At 36.1% G+C, this 23236-nt stretch overlaps 1 protein-coding gene across 1 annotated transcript; it reads left to right on the forward strand.

The window, feature by feature from the left end:
* Positions 1 to 1194: 1194 nt before the first annotated feature.
* LOC121442222 (serine protease inhibitor Kazal-type 6-like) lies at positions 1195 to 11849 on the forward strand. The gene is made up of 4 exons (XM_041643689.1): positions 1195 to 1252; positions 3991 to 4013; positions 10638 to 10753; positions 11804 to 11849. The coding sequence occupies exons 1-4, from the start codon at positions 1195 to 1197 to the stop codon at positions 11847 to 11849; spliced, it is 243 nt and encodes an 80-aa protein (XP_041499623.1).
* The last annotated feature ends 11387 nt before the right edge of the window (positions 11850 to 23236 follow it).

Below are 23236 nucleotides of genomic sequence, written 5' to 3' on the forward strand. Positions count from 1 at the left end.
ATCCTAGCTCTTGAAGTATATCATTAAAATTTTCAAATAATTTTCAAAAGAAAATATAATGTCTTGAGACAAATGGAACATGTGATATATACATTTTAAATGCAGAGAAAAAGTTATTTGACATATAACATATAGCTTTCTTATGAAGAGATTACACCAATACCCCATGTTTCAATGGGGAACATTTTATAAAATTTTCCTATTTAAATTGTTATCATTTACCTCAGTGTATTTTAAATGGCAAAATATATTTCTAGGCAGAATTTCCTACTATGACTATAACTTTCTCTTTGTTCATAGTTCTGTTCTCTATAAAGTGTTCTGACATCTTACCCTTTGATAGGTTTTATACTTACTAGGTTCATTTAATTTACATAAAGACATCTTAAACAAAGATTTTAAACTTGAGGCTATCTATTATAACTTCTATTTTTAGCTTGAAGAATCACGAAACTGTTCAATATTATTTACTTCAAATTCTCAATATAGTAACTTTTCAATGTTTTTTACAAAATGAAAGTAAGACATTGGCTTGATTTTAATTTAAAAATGGGAAATCACTGCCATTGGACTGCAGCAGTGACTTTTGAACCGACAAGCTTATTCCTGCCCTAAAATGTTCATTCTGATGAAGCTCTGGTGACAATGAAGAATGCCTCTCTCCTTCAAGTACATCTTGAAGATGTGGAAAATCCAAGCTCCACCCAGGAATTCCATTCCCCTGTGGTTACTCATCTGGAGCACAGACATGTAGGACCTGTCTGAAAGAGACATAAGGAGCAGTAGAACACCACCTGTGAGTCATCCTGTAATACAGTGGAGCCTTAGAGGGAACAAGTAGGGGGGATGTATTGGTTGCTAGGAAAATGTAGGTTACTGGAAGAAAGTAGCATCCTCCATTATACGATCTAAGGTGCGACTCACATAATTGTTTTCCTTCTTAAGATTGATGGGGCCCATGAGGCATTTCTTTAAGGTGGTGACGAGCATCATAAATGCCTAAGGTGGATAGGACTGCACATGGTTTTAGAAGGAGATTTTTATAAAGAAGGTGGAGATCCCAACTCCGTTCAAGCTGTCTCTCTCTATATATAAGTCTGGGTGTTTATTCTAGGTTTCTTTGGAACTGTCTTGACAGAGAACCTAAGCTGAGCTGAGCAAAGCGGCCTTGATCTGAGTGAGTGAACTGGCATCATGAAAATAGCAGGTGTCTTTCTGCTCCTGTCTCTGACCCTTCTCTGCTTTTTCTCAGGTGAGTTGTTCCTTAAAATTAACATCCCCCTGTTACATAGAAGCAGAAAGGAGAAGTGTAGATCTTCCTGGCATTTCCAAAGTCTCATGACTTTTATGTGAAAGAGCAGTTAAGAAAGACTATGCTAATGATGATGACGGTGGCAGCGATGATGACAATGAGGCTGGGAAGATGGTAGGGAGTCTCATTCACAGAGAGCATGCTTTGCTCTAGCCTTGTACCAAGGGCAGCTAGAGCTCATCTCTGACTCTCTTGTAAGGAGTTCAGAACCCGTTCTTCATATAAGATGCTATGACACAGAAAGGGAAATTACAACAAGTCAATAGAAACATAATTTTGATTAAGGTCTTAAGAACCTCACAGTTGATGCTCATTTGTAAAGCACAAATGTAGAAGATAATAATTGGCCTTACAACTAATCTTGCCTTTTCAGAAAAACTTTCCTGTCCTTTTTTTATTATTTCAAAGAGACGAAAGTAATTGAAATTAACCCGGGGGGGGGGGGGGGGCGGGTAGAAACTCAGTGTGGAAAGCTTTGAAAAGAAAGTTACGGAGCTTTAGAAAGAAGAAGCATATGCAACAAGAAGAGAAAACTAATTCTCAAGCAGGCAATATCTTGAACCACTTAAATGAGCAATGGATATGCATTTTATCAACTGAGGGGGTTCAAAGTCGCACTGTAAAGTAACATTCATCTGGGGATGAAAAGACTACATTTCTGAGCCAAAGGAACCCCTTGATGAACATGTTTGTTAATGGACAGAGTGTCCACTGGGGTAAATTGGCCCATCGTTCCCACTGGTACCCTATATATCCTCTTAGATAGTCTTTCCTATGTAAATGCTAAGAGATGAGACTAAGCTCGGTTGAAGGAAGAAGGTGGGTTTTCATGGATGATGTATCATTTTCTGGGATTGTAGGCGATAAACTGCATTGCCTTCAAGGTTTCAAGTTAAAGATTTTTTAATTTTTGATGAAATTAAGTTGGTAGAGAAAACTCACTCTAGTTAGTCATATTTACAGAAACAAGTTCTTATAAAAAGATGTATTTAAAAATAGATGAAAAATTCCTGTAATACTGCTGAATAAGTTTTAAAACTAAACTACTCAAAAATATTTTGTGAAGTACCAGAAAGTTAGACCTATGCTAAAACTTAGCCCTTGCAATCAGTTGTCATCCTTTGTAGAGATGAATTTACTCTATCAATATCTAGTTTACAAAAGTACTGAGTTCTCAGAGCATGGATGCTTTCTAGACACATCAAATGTCACTCTTTGGGATATCATGCTCAAAGAAAGCTAATGCTGAAACTGAGAAAGTTAATTTAAGTCCTAGCATTTCTTTTCCATCATCCAGTTCTAACATTTCTGATGTTAACCAAAAGCTACGTAGAAACCCTGTCTCGAAAAAAAGCCAAAAAAAAAAACAAAAACAAAAAAACATTTCTTACGTTTTTTTTTCTTCATGTATTAAATGAAAATGTAGAATAACTACTCCTATATAGGGAAATAAATGAGAAAACTAATATAAAGTGTTTGACATTGTAGTTGGTATACAATAAGTGTTCAACAAATATCTTAAATTAACGCCATAATTAAAAAACAAAAGAGTAATTTTTCTTAAGTATGATCAATATGAATCTATCTTCTGCCTTGCCATTTTCTAAATATGGAACAGTGGGCAAATCCTCCCTTTACCAGGTACAGGTTTTTCAAAATGAAACATTGAAAATGGCAATAATTAATTTTCAAAGACCATAAAAATCACTAACAGAATTTACAAAATACAGATTTCTGGGCACTATATGGGTTCACAACATAACTTTCCAATAGTGTAGCAGAAGGCTCTGTACTCATAATAATCATTCACTCTGACAGTTATGAATCAGTGCTGCTGGTAAAGCTTCTGGAAGAGACGATGAGGCCCATATAAAGTCTAAATGTGGAGGACTTTCCTGCATCCATTAATGCATTGCATTTGGAAGTACCTCTGCATGTCATCCCTGAGTACTGGGTCATGATGGCAGCAGCATCTGTCTGTACTTGCTCACTGAAGAAGTCTTGGACTCACACAGATAGAAGGTGTTGGTACATTTGCAGTTGTACCAAATGCAGCACACACTTAAAACCATGGGTGTTAATATTAAAAAGGAAGAAGAGAGTGAGAAGTAAGGCTGCGCAGGAACCCGCCTTCAGAAATTTAAAGAAATAGAGAAGATATAGAAAATGAGGCATGGAAAGAGGAGGGATCGGTGTTTAACAATGCATATTTAAAGAGCCATATCTTTAAAATTGAGTTTCAATAGAATAAACAGAAGGGTAATGCTGAGTTCAGTAAACAGCTAACATCACCACTGACCATGATACATGCTTTTGACAGTAAAGGCAAGGGCTTCACCTTGGAATTTGGGTTAGGGGACTCTTTCCAACTCCTCTTTTATGAAGAGGGACCAAAGATGATAAAGTCATTCCCATTGTGAGCGAAAAGCAAGGTCAAAGCATTGACATTAATCTCTAGATTTTAAACCTTTAGCAGTCTCTTAATCCTAATCCCCAACAAATGTGTCTCTTCATGGTCTACTGATCCCCAAGAAGGGAACAGACACAAAACAAGACATTTTGAGGCTTCATGACTTGGCCAACAATCAGAAAGAGGTGTGCATATTTCTGCTAAGTTTGTAGATCTTACTTTTACACATTCAGAAATTACAATGTTTGGAATTTATGCTGTTTTTCAGGTGCCTTTGGTCAAGGAGAAAAGGTGAGACCCCCCATCTGTCTGTATTTTTCTGCCCTGGGTAGAGTGTGGCTCTTATATGCAAGTCTATATCATAAAATATATGTGCTCAACCAAATGTTATGGTACAGTTTATGCTAAATATGGAAGCAATTCAGAAGGTCCAAAGACTCAGCCAATATGTTTCATATTCCATTAGACTGTAAAATAAGATGAATAAAATAAATAGAAGCATTGCACATAAAACTAAAGGATTTGAAACTTAATCCCACTTTTCCCATTAACCATCAGACACTTCCTTTCTTGGAATTTTCTTTTCTGAGAGTTTAATTGTACTTTATATTGTTCTATAATATCTCCCATTTATTTATCCTGTTCTTTTCCATTAGCCAACATCTTACAGTCTGCTTGCCTCAGGGCCCCCTAACATGCTTTCTAAATACACGAATCCTCATGGAAGACCTTCAGTAACAGTTGAATGGCTCAGGGGTTTAAATCTGCATTCTAAACAACTGTATAGATGATACCTACACAGACTAATCTAACAATTAAAAAAAAAAGGAACAGCAACCAAGATAGAGTGTGAAGTACTGGTTTGGAGTGAGATAAGGTGAATGACATCTGATTCACAGTTACTTGTCATGTTTTTTTGGTTTATATCTTTCCCTTATCAATAGCTCCATTTTCACCTTTGAAGATGAAGGTTGAGGTACACTGCTATCTAAAGCCTCTTGCTGAAGTAAATATTTGAATCATTGTGAACCAAGCCTGCACTGCCTAGGCTGTCTGTCACCTTGGATCCATAAAATAAAAGGAAGATTCTGTCCTCCCAGACCACACCCAAGCGGCTTTCCTCTTTCTTCTTCATGGCCAAGGGGAGAGTAGGGCTGAAGGAATTATTGATATTAGGAACATGCTGGCTCAAGTCAGGCACAGCCAAGTCAAAAGGAAGGCAGGTTTCCTCCAGCACCCAAGACATTCTTCCCAGGCCAGGAATTTTGTCCATGACACATCTTCTGGGAAATTATAGTGTACACTCCTAATTATAGGCCTTTATGAAATTCATGTTCTTTTCCAACCATTCTTCATGGTAACCGGGTGTGTTTTGTTATACCCATACATGGTGGCCTCAGCTCTGGGAAGGCTGAGGCAGGAGAATCATGTAATTTTAAGACTAACTAGTTAATGTAATGAATGCCATACCAGATAAGCCTAGGCACCAGAGAGAATGAACGTTTTCTGCTTTTCTATTATTTTCACTTTCCAGGCTCAAAGTTTGGATGTCTTAACCTTAAAGAGCCATTTAAATGTATGGCCCTAGCAACAGTTTCTGCTGTAGTGCTTTAGGCACAACTAACTATGATATTTAAAAAGACTGACTAGTTTTAGAATATTTGTAAAACAACATTCTACTACTGAGTTTGAGGTTCTTGAATCTTTCCAACTAGCTAAGTTTTGCTTAATATTAATGTTCTGGTAATATTTTTATTTCTTTTTTATTGATTTTATTGAGCTATACATTTTTCTCTGCTCCCCTCCTTTCCTCTCCCCTCCCATTCAGCCCTCTCCCATGGTCCCCATGCTCCCAATTTACTCAGGTGATCTTGTCTTTTTCTACTTCCCATGTACATTAGATTAAGGTATGTCTCTTGTAGGGTTCTCATTGTTGTCTAGGTTCTCCAGGATTGTGATTTTTAGGCTGCTTTTCTTTGCTTTATGTTTAAATACCACTTATGAGTGAGTACATATGATAATTGTCTTTCTGGGTCTGGGTTACCTCAGTCAATATGATGTTTTCTAGCTCCATCCATGTACTGGTAATATTTAAATGTAGTTTAAAGGGGTTGGAGAGTATCCACAATGTAACCACAGGTGGAACAAAACCTTGAAGCTTGGTGAAGAGAATGGGGGTTAAGTCTCAGGAGCAGGAAGTGGGTGGAAAAGACCCCAGACTGCTGAGTCTCTATTGACTTAGCTGTAATCAGCATCATAGATCCATGTATTCTCTGCCAAAGGCTTCAACCAAACGATTCTCCAATAAAGCAGATGTGCTGATTATTGTCATCCTGTCTTCTGCAAGGAATAGGATGAAAATCATAGTTTAAAATAACATTTCTTCAAATGTAGAAAGGATTAGATACCAGTAGGAAATTGCTTCCATAGAACGGAACCTACGGTATTGGTCAGACGAGAAATGCTAAGGACTTTTGCTGGTACTAAATGGAACTAGCATAGAAGGGAAGGAAAGAAAGAAAGAAGGAAAGAAAGAAAAGAGTGGGAGAGAGAGAACATTTCAAAGGGAAAATGGCAACTTCAGTCAAAGAGCAGGCTGAGGAATTTGAAGAGAAGCACTGTCATCAAAATGGATCACTTAGAATAAAAGTCTAGTTGACAGGGAAAAAAGACATGCTTCGGAAATAAGTAATTCTTATCTACGAATTAAGCCAGTGGTTGCAAGTGTCTTAATCCTCTGACATGAAAATTAGAGAGTGAATTATTAATGAAACTTCAAAAATGAAAACCTTGGCTCAATCAGTATTATTTGAGAAAATGTATAATCTTAAAGGAACTATTAAAGAGGAAAAAACAAAAAGGAATAGTTAAAGAACAAAGGAACTGACATATTTATAAATCTAGGAGTTGAAAAAGATTTGATGATCAAGAGTTCTGTGTATCATAAGAAACCAGTGTAGAGTTCATTAGTAGCAAGTATTCTCATGAGCATCATTTATGCAGATCACTTCTAAGAGAAGAGAGGCACATAAAAGGGGAAGGCTAATCTAGACCAGTGGTTCTCAGTCTTTCTGATGCTGCAACCCTTTAATACAATTCCTCTTGTTGTGGTGATCCCCAACCATAAAATTATTTTTGTTGCTACTTCATAACTGTAATTTTGCTGCTATTATGAATCATAATATAAATATGTGTGTTTTCCTATCATCTTAGGTGACCCCTGTAAAGGGGTCATGACCCACAGATTGAGAATCACTGGTCTAGATAGAAGTGGGTTAGGAAGACTGGAGTTGACGAAGGATGCAGTTGGATTGACTGGAAGTGATTTAAAAGGCATCCTTTTTTCCCCTTAAGCCCTTGTGCTTGTGTGTGAGAATGTATATTTTCATTGGCTTGATCTATAAACTTAAGATGATTAAAATAGTAACCATCTCGAGTCTTTAGTTGACTTTATGAGCATAGTTGCTCAAATTTCAACAAAAGTAAACAATTCTATTGTCTCGACAAATACTGCTAATCTGAGTACTGAAATGTCATACCTTTCCAGAATTTTTTTTAGCAGATAACAGTTCTTTGAGGAACCACAGGGGGCAGGCCGATACTCAGTTTGGTACCCAAGAAAGGACTATAAATTCTACATATATATTCTTCTCGCATATATTGCAACCCGACCGCAGTTTCCTCTCCCTCCTATTTTCTCAGTATCTCTCCCCCAACAGTCTCCAGAAAACCTACCACCTCCTCCTACCCTCAGAAAAGATCAAGCCTCCCAGGGAGATCTACCATACACGGCATAACAAGCTACAGTAAGACCAGACACACACCATCATATCAAAATTGGATAAGACAACCCAGTAGGAGGAAAATGATATCACAAGAAGGTAAAAGAGTAAGAGACAGCCCCTGCTCCCACTGTTAGGAAACCCCCGAAGAACACCAAGCTATACAACAATAACATATGCAGAGGATCTCGGTCAGACCCACCACCCCCCACACACAGGGTCCTTGATCTCTGCAAGTCCCCATGAGTCCCTGTCCCTGAGATTCTGTAGACTGTGTTCTCATGGTGACCCTATCCTCTCTGGTTCCTTCGCACCACCCCCTCAGGACTCCCTGAACTCTGCCTCATATTTGGCTATGGGACTCTGTGACTGCTCCAGTCAGTTGTTGGATGAAGTCTCCATGGTCTCTTTGATGATGGCTCTGCTAGGCTCCCTCCCCAGAACACTGCAGGCAGGATAAACTGTAGGTGGCAAGTCTCCAGGTTAGGTTGGTGCCCTAATCCTTTTACTTGAGCCCTTGTCTGGGTACGGAAGTTGGCCGGTTCAGGATCCCATGTACTGCATTACCAGGAGTCTTGGATAGGGTTTTTCTTATAGACACCATGCAGTTACCATTGCACTCAGTTTCTACCTTGCCCCACATCCCCACCCCTCAATTTCCAGTCTTGGGAACAGAAGGGATCAGGTGAGGGGGAGGGAGAAAATACTGGAATAAATGACTGATATAAGTCTTGAATATCAAAGAAAATCGAGTGGCATTTCTTGTTAAATATGAAAGCAATCCAAATATGAAAATATCTTGTGTTACCAGCCTCTTGTTGTATACATTAGACATTTAAACCCAATATAAAGAAGCTGATAAGTATGAGAAGCAAAATTCTCATTCTGTCCATGACACTGCCGTAACATCTGGTGACTCTTCAATCTCCTGGTTCTTCTTCTGATGCCAACAATCTTGAGTAAATATTTCAGTGATGCAGAGGCCTCCCTCAATGCAGAAGAAGCATTGATGCAAGAAGGATCACATTTCTCATCCAGCTGAAGAACTAAAGACAGGAAAAGCTTCATTTAAACCACTTCATTGAAAGAAGTCATAGCTACTTTGAGACCATCTAAGCTAGAAAGGCCATTAGGGTATCAGTGATGGAAAATACCAGGTTATATGACTGGAAACAACTCTTGTAGCTTCCTTAAGAAGAGGCCCCCAATAAAGAGATATCTTTCTGCAATCCAATCCAGGAACCATTTTAAACATTCCACAATAATGTTGCAAATCCCTATGCCATATTTGGTCTCTGAGACGGCCCTAAGAATCTGGGAACAAGGCATGGCTGATGTCTGAGGAATGCTTTCTTCATTCAAGTAATTAAAAACACAGGAGTTGTTTCACTTAGGATAACACAACCAACAATAGAGAAAGTTCTAGAACACACTTCTCAGCTCCCTGCAGATTCTTGAAGCACCCCACTAATTAATTATCAATGTTGAGCTATCTATCTGTCATGAGGCAGTTTGTTCACAGGCTGGCTGATCAGTGTAATTTCTTTATTAAAACCCTTTGCTCCTCCTAATCTTTTTCCAAGCAGCAGGAGAAGGTAGTGGGTAAACTCGAGGAGAGCCTAGGGCATGAGAAATATTCAAAGTGAATGTTCTCCCCAATTGCCTGTCTTTGTAGCTGCTTTCCCAAAGAAAAAGAGGCTGGATTAATTGTGGTGCTCAATGAAGAATTTTCCATGCCAAAATTTGGCCAAATTTGGTTTGGACAAATTTATAATGGTGTATGCCATTGTAAACAAGGGATTACTCTTGCCAAGGCTCATTGGTTTTACTACTATCCTATTTCCAAAACAAGGTATACAACATGATGTTAAAGGGTAAAATAAATAAATAAATAAACTGATACTATGATAAAGGTACTATATCTATTACCCCAAATAGTTAACCATTTTTTTGTGACAATAACAGCTAAAATCTACTCAGTTAGCGGGAATTATAGTACAATACAATTTCAGTATCTATAACATTTATGTTGTTCAGTAAAACTGATAAACTCTATTAATGAAATCAGTGTGTCCTGATCATAACTGTGGTCACAAAGTAACACTGAGTCTAATTCTCTCAATAAGGATATTTTATTATTCAATTATTCAACCACAGTAGATTCTTGGAAATTCTGGACTCAAATGAGAAGGAATATGTTCAAGCATGGTTAAGGCCTTCAGTTCCAAAATACTCTAGTCTCTTATCTCTCAGTGGAATTTCAGATTTAAATGAAGTAATAACTTTGAAAATGATTAACTTGGAGGTACTGAAAAACATGAGGATATTATTTTAGTGGAGGGAGAACAAGATTAAAGCTTTGTTCTTATGTAAATTATTGCTCTGTTACTTCTGATATCTCTAGTTTTGTTCAATGGATTTCATGATGTCAATATCCTTGAAATAAAAATACACCAATTATCAATTTATTGTTCTTGTATTGGCAAGCATTTTACTGCTACTAATTAAATAATTTTTGATTAGTGTAATGGATAGGATGTTAGTAACATAGATACTTCTATGCATTTCTGTGATCGCAGCTCTTAATTCAATGTTAACAAATGTGCTCAAAAGTCTGAATGAAACCTCTAGATCCTTCTAAACACACAAGTTTCAGGGACCATTAATAAATGACTATAGTAGTCAGCAAAGCTCATATTCTACAAACAGGTTCTTTGAGTTAGTGCAAAGGCATTTAGAATTTTGTTTTCAGTATATAAAGGGGTATTCACAGGAAAAACTAAGAAGTTTCAAGTACTGTCTAGAAACTGCCCTGCAAGGATCATTCATGTTTTGATAGTATGCAAAAGTACTATTAGAAAACATTAACACAGTACTTGTTATTAAAGATTTGACATATTTTACCCAAAACTACTCTCAACTACATCAATTTAAAGTTGGAATAAGAAGTCTTGTAGCATTTGGCCTTATTAATTTACTCAAGTATAATAATGTATTTCTCATATTCCTATTGCTTAATAAAATGTCTCAATGAAGCAAAATGTTCTACCTAAGTATTTCAGGATACATTATGTTAAGATTCTGTTCCTAGTCTACTAGACATGCTATTATTGATGTTGTTTTTCCATTGTAGATTAATTGTGGTGAGTTCCGTAACCCCAATATCTTCTGTACTCGGGAATCCGACCCACTCTGTGGCTCTGATGGTCTCACCTATGGAAATAAATGTGCCTTCTGCAAGGCATTGGCGTAAGTGTTGTTCTCACCACACCTGTCTTGTGAGCATAAGCTTCCAAAGATAGATTAATATTTTTTCAGCTATCCTAGCATGTTATATTCATATCTCCAATAGAGACTGAAAAGATATACCTCCAGAAAATGGATTGAAAAGAAATGTCTCAAAAGTGAATAAACCAATTATTTCAAAAACACTTTAACTACTTTGTACCTATCATAAAGCATTTGGGAATTTCTTTGTAATACATTTTGCACGTAACAGTTTACCTTTAATAAGTCTTATACTTTTCATCGTTTTATTTTATTTAAATATTTATTCATTTTTTTTTTATGTATGTAAGTGCTTTACTTGCACATATGTCTGTGCACCATGTACATGCCTGATGCCCAGCGAGGCCAGAGAGGGTATCAGACTCCCTGGAACAAGTGCTGCAGTTGCTTGTAAGCTGCCATGTGGGTTCTAGGACTGAAGCCCAGGTCTTCTGTAAGAGCAGCCAATGTTCTTGTAAACACCGAGCCATCATCTCAGGCCTGTTTTTTCTTATTTTTTTTAAATTAGTTTAAAATGTCAATACTGATATCAATATGTAATCAGCACATTAATGTGTAAAGTATCTACCCTATTCAAAGCAAATCTTCTCCACAGAAGTTTGAAGTATAGGATGAGATTTGCATGAACGGGAGGCCATACACCTGATAAAAACTTGCATGCGCAGTCTGCTATAAAATGCAAAAAGCTTCAAGGTTTGGCTCATTTACTCAAATACTCTGCGAGACAGAACTATGACTTATGGCTTATTCGCGTATTTCTCCACCCATCTCCATTTCACTCCTCAACCATGAGGAATGACTATTGATAGTTCAAGACTAAGAGTTGAGATTAGTCTAAGATTCATTCTTTTCACACTTAGACGAGGGGATTCAATTCACTTCTGCTGAATAGCAGTTAGATACCAACAAACCCCAATAATCAGATAGGTGGTACCATTAAATTGCCCTGGGCACTGTGACAAACTCTGAAGATACTGCAGTAAGCATGTATTTGTCATTTGTTTTTCATAGGAAAAGTTCTGGGAAGATCAACCTAAAGCATCGTGGGAAATGCTGAACGTGAGCTGGTGTTTTCTGCGAGATTGCCTATCCTCTCACCTTAATTTTTTTGATTTCTACTTTTACTTTTCTCTGGCAAATCCCATAAATTAAAAAAAAATAAAACAACTTTTTCTCTGTGTGGGTCTTGTGTAGGTCAATATGTCTGTTTCCTTTAATTTGTCAATAAAGTAAATTCCGCAGAATTGATTACCCTTTGGTCTGGGATTAATAAAACAATTAATACAACAGAGAATACTGAACTTTATTCAATAATTTGAATTAAAATTCTCCTTCTCTCATCAAAACACACTATCCATCACAATAGAGTCCTGTGAAAATATCTCTCCTCTACCACATTTGGAATTTTCATGGTAATAATGGAGCTAATATCAATGCTATTCCACAATATGCTATTTAAATATTAATCAGAAGATATTGATGCTCCTTAATACCAGTAAAGTTATTTTACATCAAAGCAAAATATGTATCATCTATGGTTTTGTTTTTAACTGTCTCTGAAATAATGTATTTAGACTGTGTAATATTGAAATCCAAAACATCATGAGGCACTCTAAATGAGAAGTTTAAAAATGCTCAAGATGAACAGTGAATATTTAACAAATGTTGATTACTCAATAAAGAATATGTGAAAAATTTCTTAATGAAAAGTGAACTTCATTGTAAAATGGGGAAAATGTATAAATCATTAGAAATTCAAAGGCTTACAGAAATTTAGTTATTAACTAAAAGAAATCCGTTCCAATTAAAAGAAAACTAAAGATTACAAGAATCCTTTTGATAAGGCAGTCATATTCCATGTAGCTACTCCATTCTATGAAAACCTACAATCATAATGTACAAGTTTATCTCAATCTGAGAAATCAGCATGGAAGTCTTTGAAACCAGTCATTTGAATACTTTAACACATGAGAACGTGATATTTGTAAATAATGCCTTCCTAAGGAAAATTGCACTTAACCACATATCAAGATTCATTTCAAAGCAATAACTGTCACTCTGTTAAAAACCTTTTCCTGGGTGCCCAATTTGGAATAGATGCTGTTCTAAGTACTGATGAAAACACATTTAAATGGAAGTAGTAAGAACCAATAATTCTTCAATAACTTATTGAACTTGCATTTAATAATGGAAAAATAAAGTAAAAATAGAAGCAATAAATTTGATAAATAAAACATAGTGAAATGAGATGTATTATGTGCTACAGGAAAAATAGTAAGTAGCATCTGAAAATATCGGTAAAAAATTCTTAGGGAGGACTGGTAACCAATGGCAATATTATGTTTGGTGGTTAGAGGTACTCTTCCTGGGAAGACCTGGAGGAGCTAGAATTGCCCAAGAAAATGTCCTGAAGGAAAGCAAAGGCAGAAGCAAGGCCACACTCCTTGTGGCTGATGCATACCTAGTTTGTTCCATTTGAGACAGTGGGGCTGAGGGAGATTTTGTTGAGTAGACAAACAACAGATGACCATGACAGAGAACAATGTGCCCAAAATGTGTGGCATGGTGGTTATTGTTTAGACTTTGGCTTTGACGTTAATGAAAAATATATGTTTTTAATTATGAATGTTAAGATCATATGTCTGACTTGTATCAGAAGATTTAGCTCAGTGGTAGAGCACTAGCTCAGAATGAACAAGGTCCTGTGTTTGTTCTCCAGCTCAATTAATAAGTGTAAAAGTGCAATTAAAATCTCAAATACATTTGAGACATGTAGATGTTACTTTTCATGAATATAATCAAATAAAAGCTAGCCACACACAAGTGTTATGAGTGACTAGATAAAGATCCAAGATATCACTTAGATTACGCAAGTAAAAGCATATTGGCATACATTTCAATATCTTTTACACAAAAATAGCTATATATATTTTAATTGGAATACAGTGATGAGAGGTGGGCCTTCTGCCAATGCAGCACAATGTGAATCTTGATTCCTTTTTATTTTTTTATTGAGCTACACATTTTTCTCCAATACCTTCCCTTCCTCTCCTCTCCCCTTCTACATTGTCCCGTGACTTACACACTTCCAATTTACTCAGGAGATTTTGTCTTTTTCACCTTCCTATGTAGATCCATATGTGTCTTTCTTATGGTCCTCTTTGTTCTCTAATGTCTCTGGGTTTGTGGCCTGTAAGCTGATTTTTCTTTGCTCAGTAATATAATTTAGCTATATCTAACACACGAACACATTGTGACGTTTGCTAACACAATCATAGCGCTTCTATGGAACGCTATTTCTAAGGAACATCCACGTCTGTCTCTCACTGGGACCTTCCCCTCTAGCTGTTACAGGTCCATCTCTGTTATCCTCACACTGAAGACTCGTTTCATCCATGATCCTGTCCTTCCAGGAACATTTCTCACATCATCTTCTGCTCTAGTTCTTCCCTCAAGCAAGTCTCTAACCTGTATCTTAGCTCTATCATGTATCCTATAGCTCATTTCATGTGCTGGATCTGAAAGAAGAGAGAAAAAAACACTATCTGGTTCTAAACTATTTTTGAGAATGTAAAGAAAATGTATAAGAACAAATAGCACAAGAAGTTATATTTCTTATAAAGAAAAGGTAATCAAGTATTTGTAATCAAAATGCAGGATTATAGGGTTGTATACCTTTATCAATTTCATGGTTTTGATGTTAATAAGATAAACTCTTAACAGTCTTCACTATGACATACATAGGCACTGTTGTCTGCAATTTAAGCCACAGTTGAAAGGAAATATCCAAATGGACTCTTAGGAAAAGTCAAGCAAATACAAACAATATAAAAGTCACGCAAAAAAAAAAAATAAAAAAAAATAAAGAATTTGCCGGGCGGTGGTGGCGCATGCCTTTAATCCCAGCACTCGAGAGGCAGAGACAGGCGGATCTCTGTGAGTTCGAGACCAGCCTGGTCTACAAGAGCTAGTTCCAGGACAGGCTCCAAAACCACAGAGAAACCCTGTCTCGAAAAACCAACAACAACAACAACAAAAAAAAAAAAAGTCACGCAAATATAAATACAAGGGTAGAAAGTTGCTTACTAAAGTCAAGAAGGAGAAAAAACTGGAGGAAAGAAATCGAAGGTTCAGATTTGCTTATGGACAATGAGTTAAGAGCTAAGAATTTAATATTCTCATAGACTGCGTTGATAGCTTTGTATTGATACTGAAAATTGGCTAAAAGATACATGTATTTGCACACATAGAGTGTCTCATGTGTAATCTTTCAATCTAGTTTTTATTTCTATGCATGTGCATATGAAAACTTGTCATATCTTAAATACATTTAAAATAATTACATAATGTCATAAGCCATATGTCTGGGTGTTCTCTATAAAATTGCTTCATGACTGAAAAATATCAAAACAATTTTAAAAATTACTTCATTATTAGTATATTTTAAAAAAATTTTTCAATGGAAAAATATTTAAATTGAAAATCGCATACTTCCATACACAAAGACAGATTCAGCTATTAAAATAAGATACATCAGTTTGTTTTGCTAAAAAAAAAAGTCTTCCATCGTGTGATGTTCAGGACAAAGTATACTCTTTCAAGTATGACTTGTGCTCCGTGTTCTAAAGAAAATAAATAATGAATTCATTTTATCTCAGTTCTCATGTCTACCATCATACCATTAGATCAGAAGGGGAACATTGCCAAGAACAGATTATGCCAAAGTTGAAATCATTAACTGCTTTTGGATATTTTTACTGCTCGCTCTCATTGTTGCCAAGTTACATCTTTCTCAGTAATCGGTTTTTTTTCTAACATATCTGCATGAAAAAGCTGTTTGGTATATCAATGATTAAACTTTCGTGAAGGAGTGTTGCAGAAAAAAACAGTGGAAAGAATTCTTTGAGGGAAGTGTGCGTGCAAGCATAATAAAAAAAGAAGCAAAAATATAAAATAAAGTCCTAGGAAATAGGACTTGAAATAACACATTATTAATAGTGACAACTAGCCAATTCTCTAAAAAAAGCACATATATGAGTTTATCAACAGCACTATGCCTCTTGACTATGAAGACAGTGTATCCAGCAACCCATCTTCCTCCTGCCATTTCTTCCCCACCATGATGGAGCGAGTCCTCTGAACACCATGTTTTCTCATTACTGAGTGGTATTGGGAATTTGAAGTTGAAGAGTAATCTGATCTATAAGAACAGAATTCTTCAAAATCCAGAAGAGGCATTCCAATCAACAGATGTGCCAATAACCACTCAGGAATCAATAAAAGTGAAACTCAAAGCAAAAATGACTCCCCTTAAAAAAGAGCACAAAACTTTAGCTGATGAACTCAAACGTTCTACAATAGGTCAAATATGTCAGATGGAGATTTCAAACATTTTTCTGTTTAGAAACAATCAATGGTCTAAAAGAAAATACAAACATGGATTTATTCCAGGCCAAAGAGGGGAAGGTGAGAGCATAGGACCAAACTAGCCCCTCTGAATGTTGTTGACAGTTGCATGGTTGGGCAGACTGGGGAACCACTGGCAATGACATCAGGATTTATCCCTACTGCATGTGCTGGCTTTTGGGGAACTTATTCTCTTTGGATAGAAGCCTTGCTCAGCCTATATATAGTAGGTAGGGCCTTGGACCTTCCACAAAGCAATGTGCCTTATTGTCTCTGAGAACTGGATGGAGGAGGGGTGGGAGGATATGTAGAGGGAATGGGAGGAGGGGGGAGTGGGAACTTGAATTAATATGTGTAATGAAAAAGATAGCTTATTTGTTTTTTTTTTTTTTTAGGAAGAGCAAGGAGACAACCCCAAGAGAAATATTAAACACACTTGGCTAAACAAATTTTGGCAAATGTGTTATTAAATAATACAAGAAAATTGGAAATCATCTAAAGTCTTCAGAGAGAACAAGAGGTAAACATGAAGCACATAGAAAATGGTGTGGTTCCCATTCACAGAGTGACAATACTACACAGCTATTTGAAAAAAACCATCTGCAGGAAGGGTCGGAAATCACACACGTTTCAAGCCAGAGTAGCAGCGTATGGAAACATTGAGGGTTATTTTACTTTTCCTGTGAATAATTTGACTTAAACCTAGCTCTCTTAAATTATCATTATGAAAAAAAATAAACCCTGTTAATCCAATAAAAGCCACTTTATTTTTCTGCAATAAATATTTTGGATGTGCAATGCTTTGAAATTTAATAGGCTTAGGCAGACACCATTAAACACCCTCTTACTGACTATAAAGAAGCATTAAGCCCCTCCTTTAAGCGTCATAATTAATTATAGGTTAATTTCTGGAAGTTGCTGCAAACCTCTGTACTCTTTCATATGAATGAAAGTGTAGAGTTTCTCACCACTTCAAGTATGAGTCAATCCCCACTTCTCTAAGAACATTAGTCTTTGTTCTTAAAATCCTACAATGGGAAAAGAGAACGTGGCCTCTACTTAGTAATAAGCAGTGTACCTCCCTGCTCTGCGGCAGCTATTGTACTGTGCTCCTTATGAGAAATAACACATTGTAAAACACAAAGAGGGATAGCAATGTGTAGTCTAGATGATCAAGAATAACAAAACATATCTCTATGCAACAACAATGAATGAAAGAAAAGAGCTTGAAGAGCGGGAGGGGGTATATAGGTTGGAAGAAGAGAAGAGAAGGGGTAAATTATGTAATTATGTTAATCTTATAGAAGAAATAATTTTTAAAACTTATAGAAGAGAGTATTCACTTGAATTCTCATGAAAATCCTAATTTCCTTCTCTGGCATAAATTAATGATCTCTAGAGGGAATGAGCTTGGAAAGCCTTTGTCCTCTCCATAAATGCAGTATGCAAATCTGTACTATAGACAGTCTGTCAATATACTGTCTCCAGAGTCCCTGGAAGAAATTGTGTTTGGAGCTAGAAGATGTTTTTGTTTAGATTCTAACAGGAATGATGAGCTGAGTCAGAATTTAGTAATGTTCAATATACTATCCTGCTCAATATCATAATAATTAGAGACCACTAATTTAGTTTCGGGGAAAGTGAATAAATATAAACCATATGAAGTGTCTACACACACTGTAAAATACAATCTGTGTGACTATATGAAGACGGTCTTCTAATGATTGGTATGAAGGAGATAACTTCCAGTTTGAGAGGGAATCCTGATATGTAGTCAATTGAGAGATGATCCTGCTATGTACTCAATTGAGAGACGATCCAGGAATGTACTCAACTGAGAGACAATCCTACTATGTGCTTAATTGAGAGATGATTCTGCTATGTACTCAATTGAGAGACGATCCTGGTATGTACTCAATTGAGAGATGATTTTGCTATGTACTCACCTGCTGCACAAAACTTGTATTTAAGTGTCTTGTTTGTTTTTAAGTTTATTTTATTTAAAATTTTTAGTTTAACTTTTCACAAGTGTGTATCAATTTTACTTTTAGCTTTGAGGTTTTAATTCATGCAGTGTACATTGATCAAATTAACAATTAGCATTTTATTTTTCTCTTATTTTCCTACATTTATGCTCTTCTTCATCCAAATATTAGTAAAATAGTTTAAAGAATTCTAGGGATAATACAGAATTAAGTAGGAATGCCAGAATTCTCACATTTGACCTTCTGCAAATTTTACTCGACCTCCTCCCTCACGTGTCCATTCGTCACAACAGATGACAAAGTTGGCATACTATTGATCTAATACAATGGTGTACATCGTGTATCTCTCTTTGCTATTTCCTCTGGAAGCTGACAAATGTTTCAGCACGCATCTTAAAATTCCATGCAAAATGGTTCCATTGCCCTTCTTCTGTGTCTCTTCCTCACTCTCCTTCCCTTTCTGAACTTCTGGGAACCACTAGTTTCATCTGTTATCTCTATTACGATGTCTTTCCCAGAAGTCACGTAGCTAGAACCATAGAGAATGCCATCCCTTTTGGGTGAATTTCCTCATTGGCAGCATTCATTCATGTGAATTTGGAATCACACGTGATTTGTGACTCACGGATTTGTTACATTTGCTTTTGTCAGTGTACCTCAGCGTTGGTTTTCAAGTTATTTCTTTTATTGTTTGGGATTTCTCCCTTCCCTTTTCTCCTTCCATGTCCTCCAATATACCCCTTTGCTCTTTCAAATTCATGGCTTCTTTCATCATTCATTGTTGTTACATACATATGTGTAGATGTATATACACATGTATTTCTAAAATACAACCAGATCATTCTCTTTAACATTACGTGTGTGTGTGTGTGTGTGTGTGTGTGTGTGTGTGTGTTTCAGAGCCGACAATTTTGAATCTACAATTTCCATGTGGAAGATGATTCATCATGCAATGATACTCAATACTCGCGACCACCCCTGATGACCTGAGTTCAGTCCCAGAAACCCACAGGCTGAAGGAGGGAAACAATGAATCCATAAACTGTCCTCTGACCTCCACATGAGAGCTTTGGCCCTTTATTGGCTTCTCCACATTTTAATTTGCCATATTTTTTTAGAATTTTAAATAAATAGTCCTTTTGAAAATGGTAACAACTCCTAGTAAATGAGGGAAGTAGATGCATGTGTTTGTTCGCAGCTTTCTGTGTTTTGCTATGTGGTTGCTATACTTCACTATAAAAACTGTTAGGACCCAAAGTACCAGAATGGCAGCTATACTTTTTCTCTTTCAGTCAATCTAAGCTTACTTAACATGCTATTTTTCTCTTTTTGCCTGGATTTCCAGAAACATATTCAAAACTTCATAACCACTAGCACTTGCATATGTCCTTCAGCATAATTCTTATTTTTAAAGTGTTCTTTTAAAACTGTTGCGATATATGCATTTTAGAGCAAGAAACTATAAATGTTTTTCTAAAAAAACACATTTACAAATACGTTTGATGATGATTATCATATGCATATGTGTGTCATATGTATCATGTTATGTATGTGTAGTATGCATGTGTGAGACAGAAAGGCAGAAAGAGAAAGAGAGAGAGGGGTTATATGTGGTTTGAATTTCAAAGATACCAAGGAGTAATAAACGAGGTTTGTGTGAGATTTCAGTTCACAATTTTACTCCATGTAAATAGTAGATTAATCTCATCTCTAATTTGACCATTTCTCTGCTGCAGGTCTTAGTCCCAGGGAATTAGTGAAGTGACATCCCCGAGCAGTTTTAAGATCTAGCAAAACTCTACTGATGTTTAATTCCCTAACATAAACAAATGAAGTGTAAATATTAAAATAATGGCTTCCTTTTGTTTTATTTTTAGTGCCAGAATCAAATTCAGTAATTCTCATGAGCTAAATTCATTCTTTACTACTGAATTACACTCTCACCCCAAAAAGAGTTGTTTTACATAATTGGTAAAAGCTTTTTGGAAGCACTAACAAAGACTAAAAAAAAAATAAGACTGGAGTACTGAAGATACTAATAGGAGGTTAGCAATTAATGTACCAGACAAAATACATAACACATTGTCTTTCATCCAATAACCAAGACAAAGAAGCTATTTATGTCCTATGGTTTTCCCTGGTGAGAGAATTAGGAGAGAGCTCCCCGTAGTGCCCTGTATGTACTTTCATGAGGGAGAACAAGGCGTCTGGAGTCCACAGGGCAGAGTATAGAGCTCAGGAGATTTGCAGAGAAGCACTCTCCAGTCCTTGGTTAAACACTGGTCACCATGGCTATATTAGGAACCTCTAGGAGTCAGGTTGGTTAATTGGATTAGTGGTAAACGCACTGCCACACAAGCCTGATGATATGAGCTCTATCACCAGAGCCCACACACAGGTGAAAGGAAAGAAATGACTCTTCAAAGCAATTCCCTCATCTCTAGAGGCACACAAACAAGCATCAGACACATCATCATCATCATCATCATCATCAAATTTAAATAGAAATAGAAGCTATAGAAGACTAAGAAAAGAACTGCCCAAATGGAACACACAGAGAATAACTTCTCAAACACTCACACAAAACTGAAATTATTTTACAATCCACTGGCCAGAATGTAAAACTACATAATACATAACATCTAGATCTTGAGATAGAGTTTCTGTGATACAGCAACATTGGCTTAGGATCAACATTATCTTGTATGCATCTAAGAAAGTCTTCAAGGAGATCTCAGAAAATAAAGACTACTTTCAAGTAATTTGACTGAAAAAATGAAAAGTATAGATACAAATACAGAAATATCTACTTTCAATCCAAATAAAATCCACACGCTCAGTTTTCTAAAGGAAAGGGAAAAATGCTTTCTTATCTCAAAAATATCACTTACATAAAGTGGGCAGAAAAGACCCATATAATGTAATTTATAGACAGAATTATTAAGTGAATTACCCTATCTGCTTGAGAATGTATAAGAAGAATGAAGCCTGCTAAGCACATACAAAAATAATCGAGAGATCCGAAGTACAAAACATACTTCCAGAGAAAGGTAGTGTGCCATATGGTATTAACAGTGAATTTAATGGACTCCAGAAGCAAAGAGAAACATAAAATAGCCAAGAATACGTTTTATAGTCAGGTTTTTCTCTGCATTTATATCTAACCCTTAATTACCCTCCTTACCAAGACTACACCTTCATTAGTGATGGAACTTGGTGGAGGAGCATTTGACCAGCCTGTGCATGTTCCTGGAAACAAACTCCCATGACCAAAAAAAATCTACAAAGTTATACTTTAATTTTTTAAATTATTTTCTCATATTAGTTCATCTTCTCAGAATACTGGGTTTAAGTGCCTCAAGTTCTTCTAATAACCCCCAAGGCCAAGAATTCAGTCATTACTACCTCTTGGCCAAAACTTCTACACACTATTTCCAGTAAACTCTTTTCAGTGTTTTTTTTACCAGTATATATATAGTTTTAATTGTTTTTTTAATGTTACATGCCACCTTCTTTTGCTCATTTTTAAATTTCCAGAGTTCAGTAATTACCTTGAATCCATAGGTTTCAAGTTTAAGTACTTGAGAAAAGACTGGAGAATTTAAGTTCTATAAAGATGTTTCTGTGTTCTATTTTCGACATTTAAATAAATATGAAATTATCAGTGGCTAGTATTTGTTTTGGAAGGCAGAAAAGGAATTTTTATTGTTCTCCATTTGCAAGTTGCTGTCTATATGCATGTACTTGCAAGACATTGTGTAGTTGTGCAGACACAGGAAGAAGAATGTAATGACTTATAACCCAGCTTGGATGGCCCTAAACTTGTAAATGTCTGCTTGGTTATTGGCAAGCCTGTAATGAAAATTTCAACAAAATGGTGTTTTTAGACCTTTAAAGGTATGTTGAATACAATAGAAAACATCAATTTTATTTAAGATGAGAGTTTTGTGAATAGTCATGGAACTCTTCTTATGAAGGTAATATCTGAACCTGTATTTCTTTTTTTCTTTTCTTTTTGAGATTATAAGATAATTAAGTCATTTCTCCCTTCCTTTTCCTCCCTCAAAGCCCTCCCATATATACAGTTTTCAATTCATGGCCTTGTGGTTCATTAATTGTTATTGCATGTGTAAAGGCATATATATGCCTCATATTCCTAACTGTAACCTGCTCAGTCTGTATAATACTTCTTGTACATATGTTTTCAAGCCTGACCTCTTAGTACTGGATTACTAGTTGGTGTTCTTTTCCCTAGCGAAGACTAGTTCTTCTGCTCTTAGCATTTCTCAGTTGTATGAGGTCTTGGGGTGTTTTCCCCATCCAGTTTGGAATGTCTATTGTCATCCTTACTCAGCTCTTGATTAGGTGAACATCGTAACAATACTTTATTATATTGCTTATAAAATCCAAAAATCAGAATCAAGTTTCTAGTCCAGAAATATTTCTCTTAGAACAATAAAAGCAAAAGAGTTAAAATGAAAAGTATGAAAAGTGTGTAGTGTGTTTGAGAAGGAAAAAGAAAGGCAACTATGTTTAATGCCTAAAACTGACATAAAATACTGATTTGATTTAAAAAAAAAAGTAACTAGCAATCATAATGCAGACACTGCCTAAAATCCAGGAACTGAAAGAAGCAGCCTTGTAAATCCTATCCACCTCCAATGTCTACCATTTGTACCGATGATCATTAAAGTTGTACTCTTCTTGTATTTAATATATTCCTTGAACCAAAAAATCCTCACATCAACATTTTTCGTTTCCTCATAGTTATGGTGCCAAACCCTATTAATATTATACACAAATTATTCAGACTCTATTCCAGGTTGCTGTTATTAGCTTTGTGGCCCTGAGGCTTTGTTACAGACAAGCCCGAAATATATAAATTGCAAGGTAAGGATTTGATTGCAATTATCACCGTGCGGTGCCCAGGAGAATCGTTGGGTGTGCTATTTACAATATACTTCATTATGCCTAAACATCATTTTTGATTATTGTTCTTGACTGGAAAGGGCCTGAAATAGCTTTCTTTGGTGTCTAGTGTCTATTCTTTAGA

This window comes from Microtus oregoni, unplaced genomic scaffold, assembly GCF_018167655.1.
Source record: "Microtus oregoni isolate MIOR12 unplaced genomic scaffold, Mior012 000088F_ref0000325, whole genome shotgun sequence".
Taxonomy (NCBI): Eukaryota; Metazoa; Chordata; class Mammalia; order Rodentia; family Cricetidae; genus Microtus; species Microtus oregoni.

Excerpts from the sequence above, each read along its gene's own strand:
- LOC121442222 (XM_041643689.1), top strand. The coding sequence starts at position 1,195 with ATGAAAATAGCAGGTGTCTTTCTGCTCCTGTCTCTGACCCTTCTCTGC. Across the intron at positions 4,014-10,637 it reads CCTTTGGTCAAGGAGAAAAG|ATTAATTGTGGTGAGTTCCG; the intron begins GTGAGACCCCCC and ends TTTCCATTGTAG. Across the intron at positions 10,754-11,803 it reads GCCTTCTGCAAGGCATTGGC|GAAAAGTTCTGGGAAGATCA; the intron begins GTAAGTGTTGTT and ends TGTTTTTCATAG.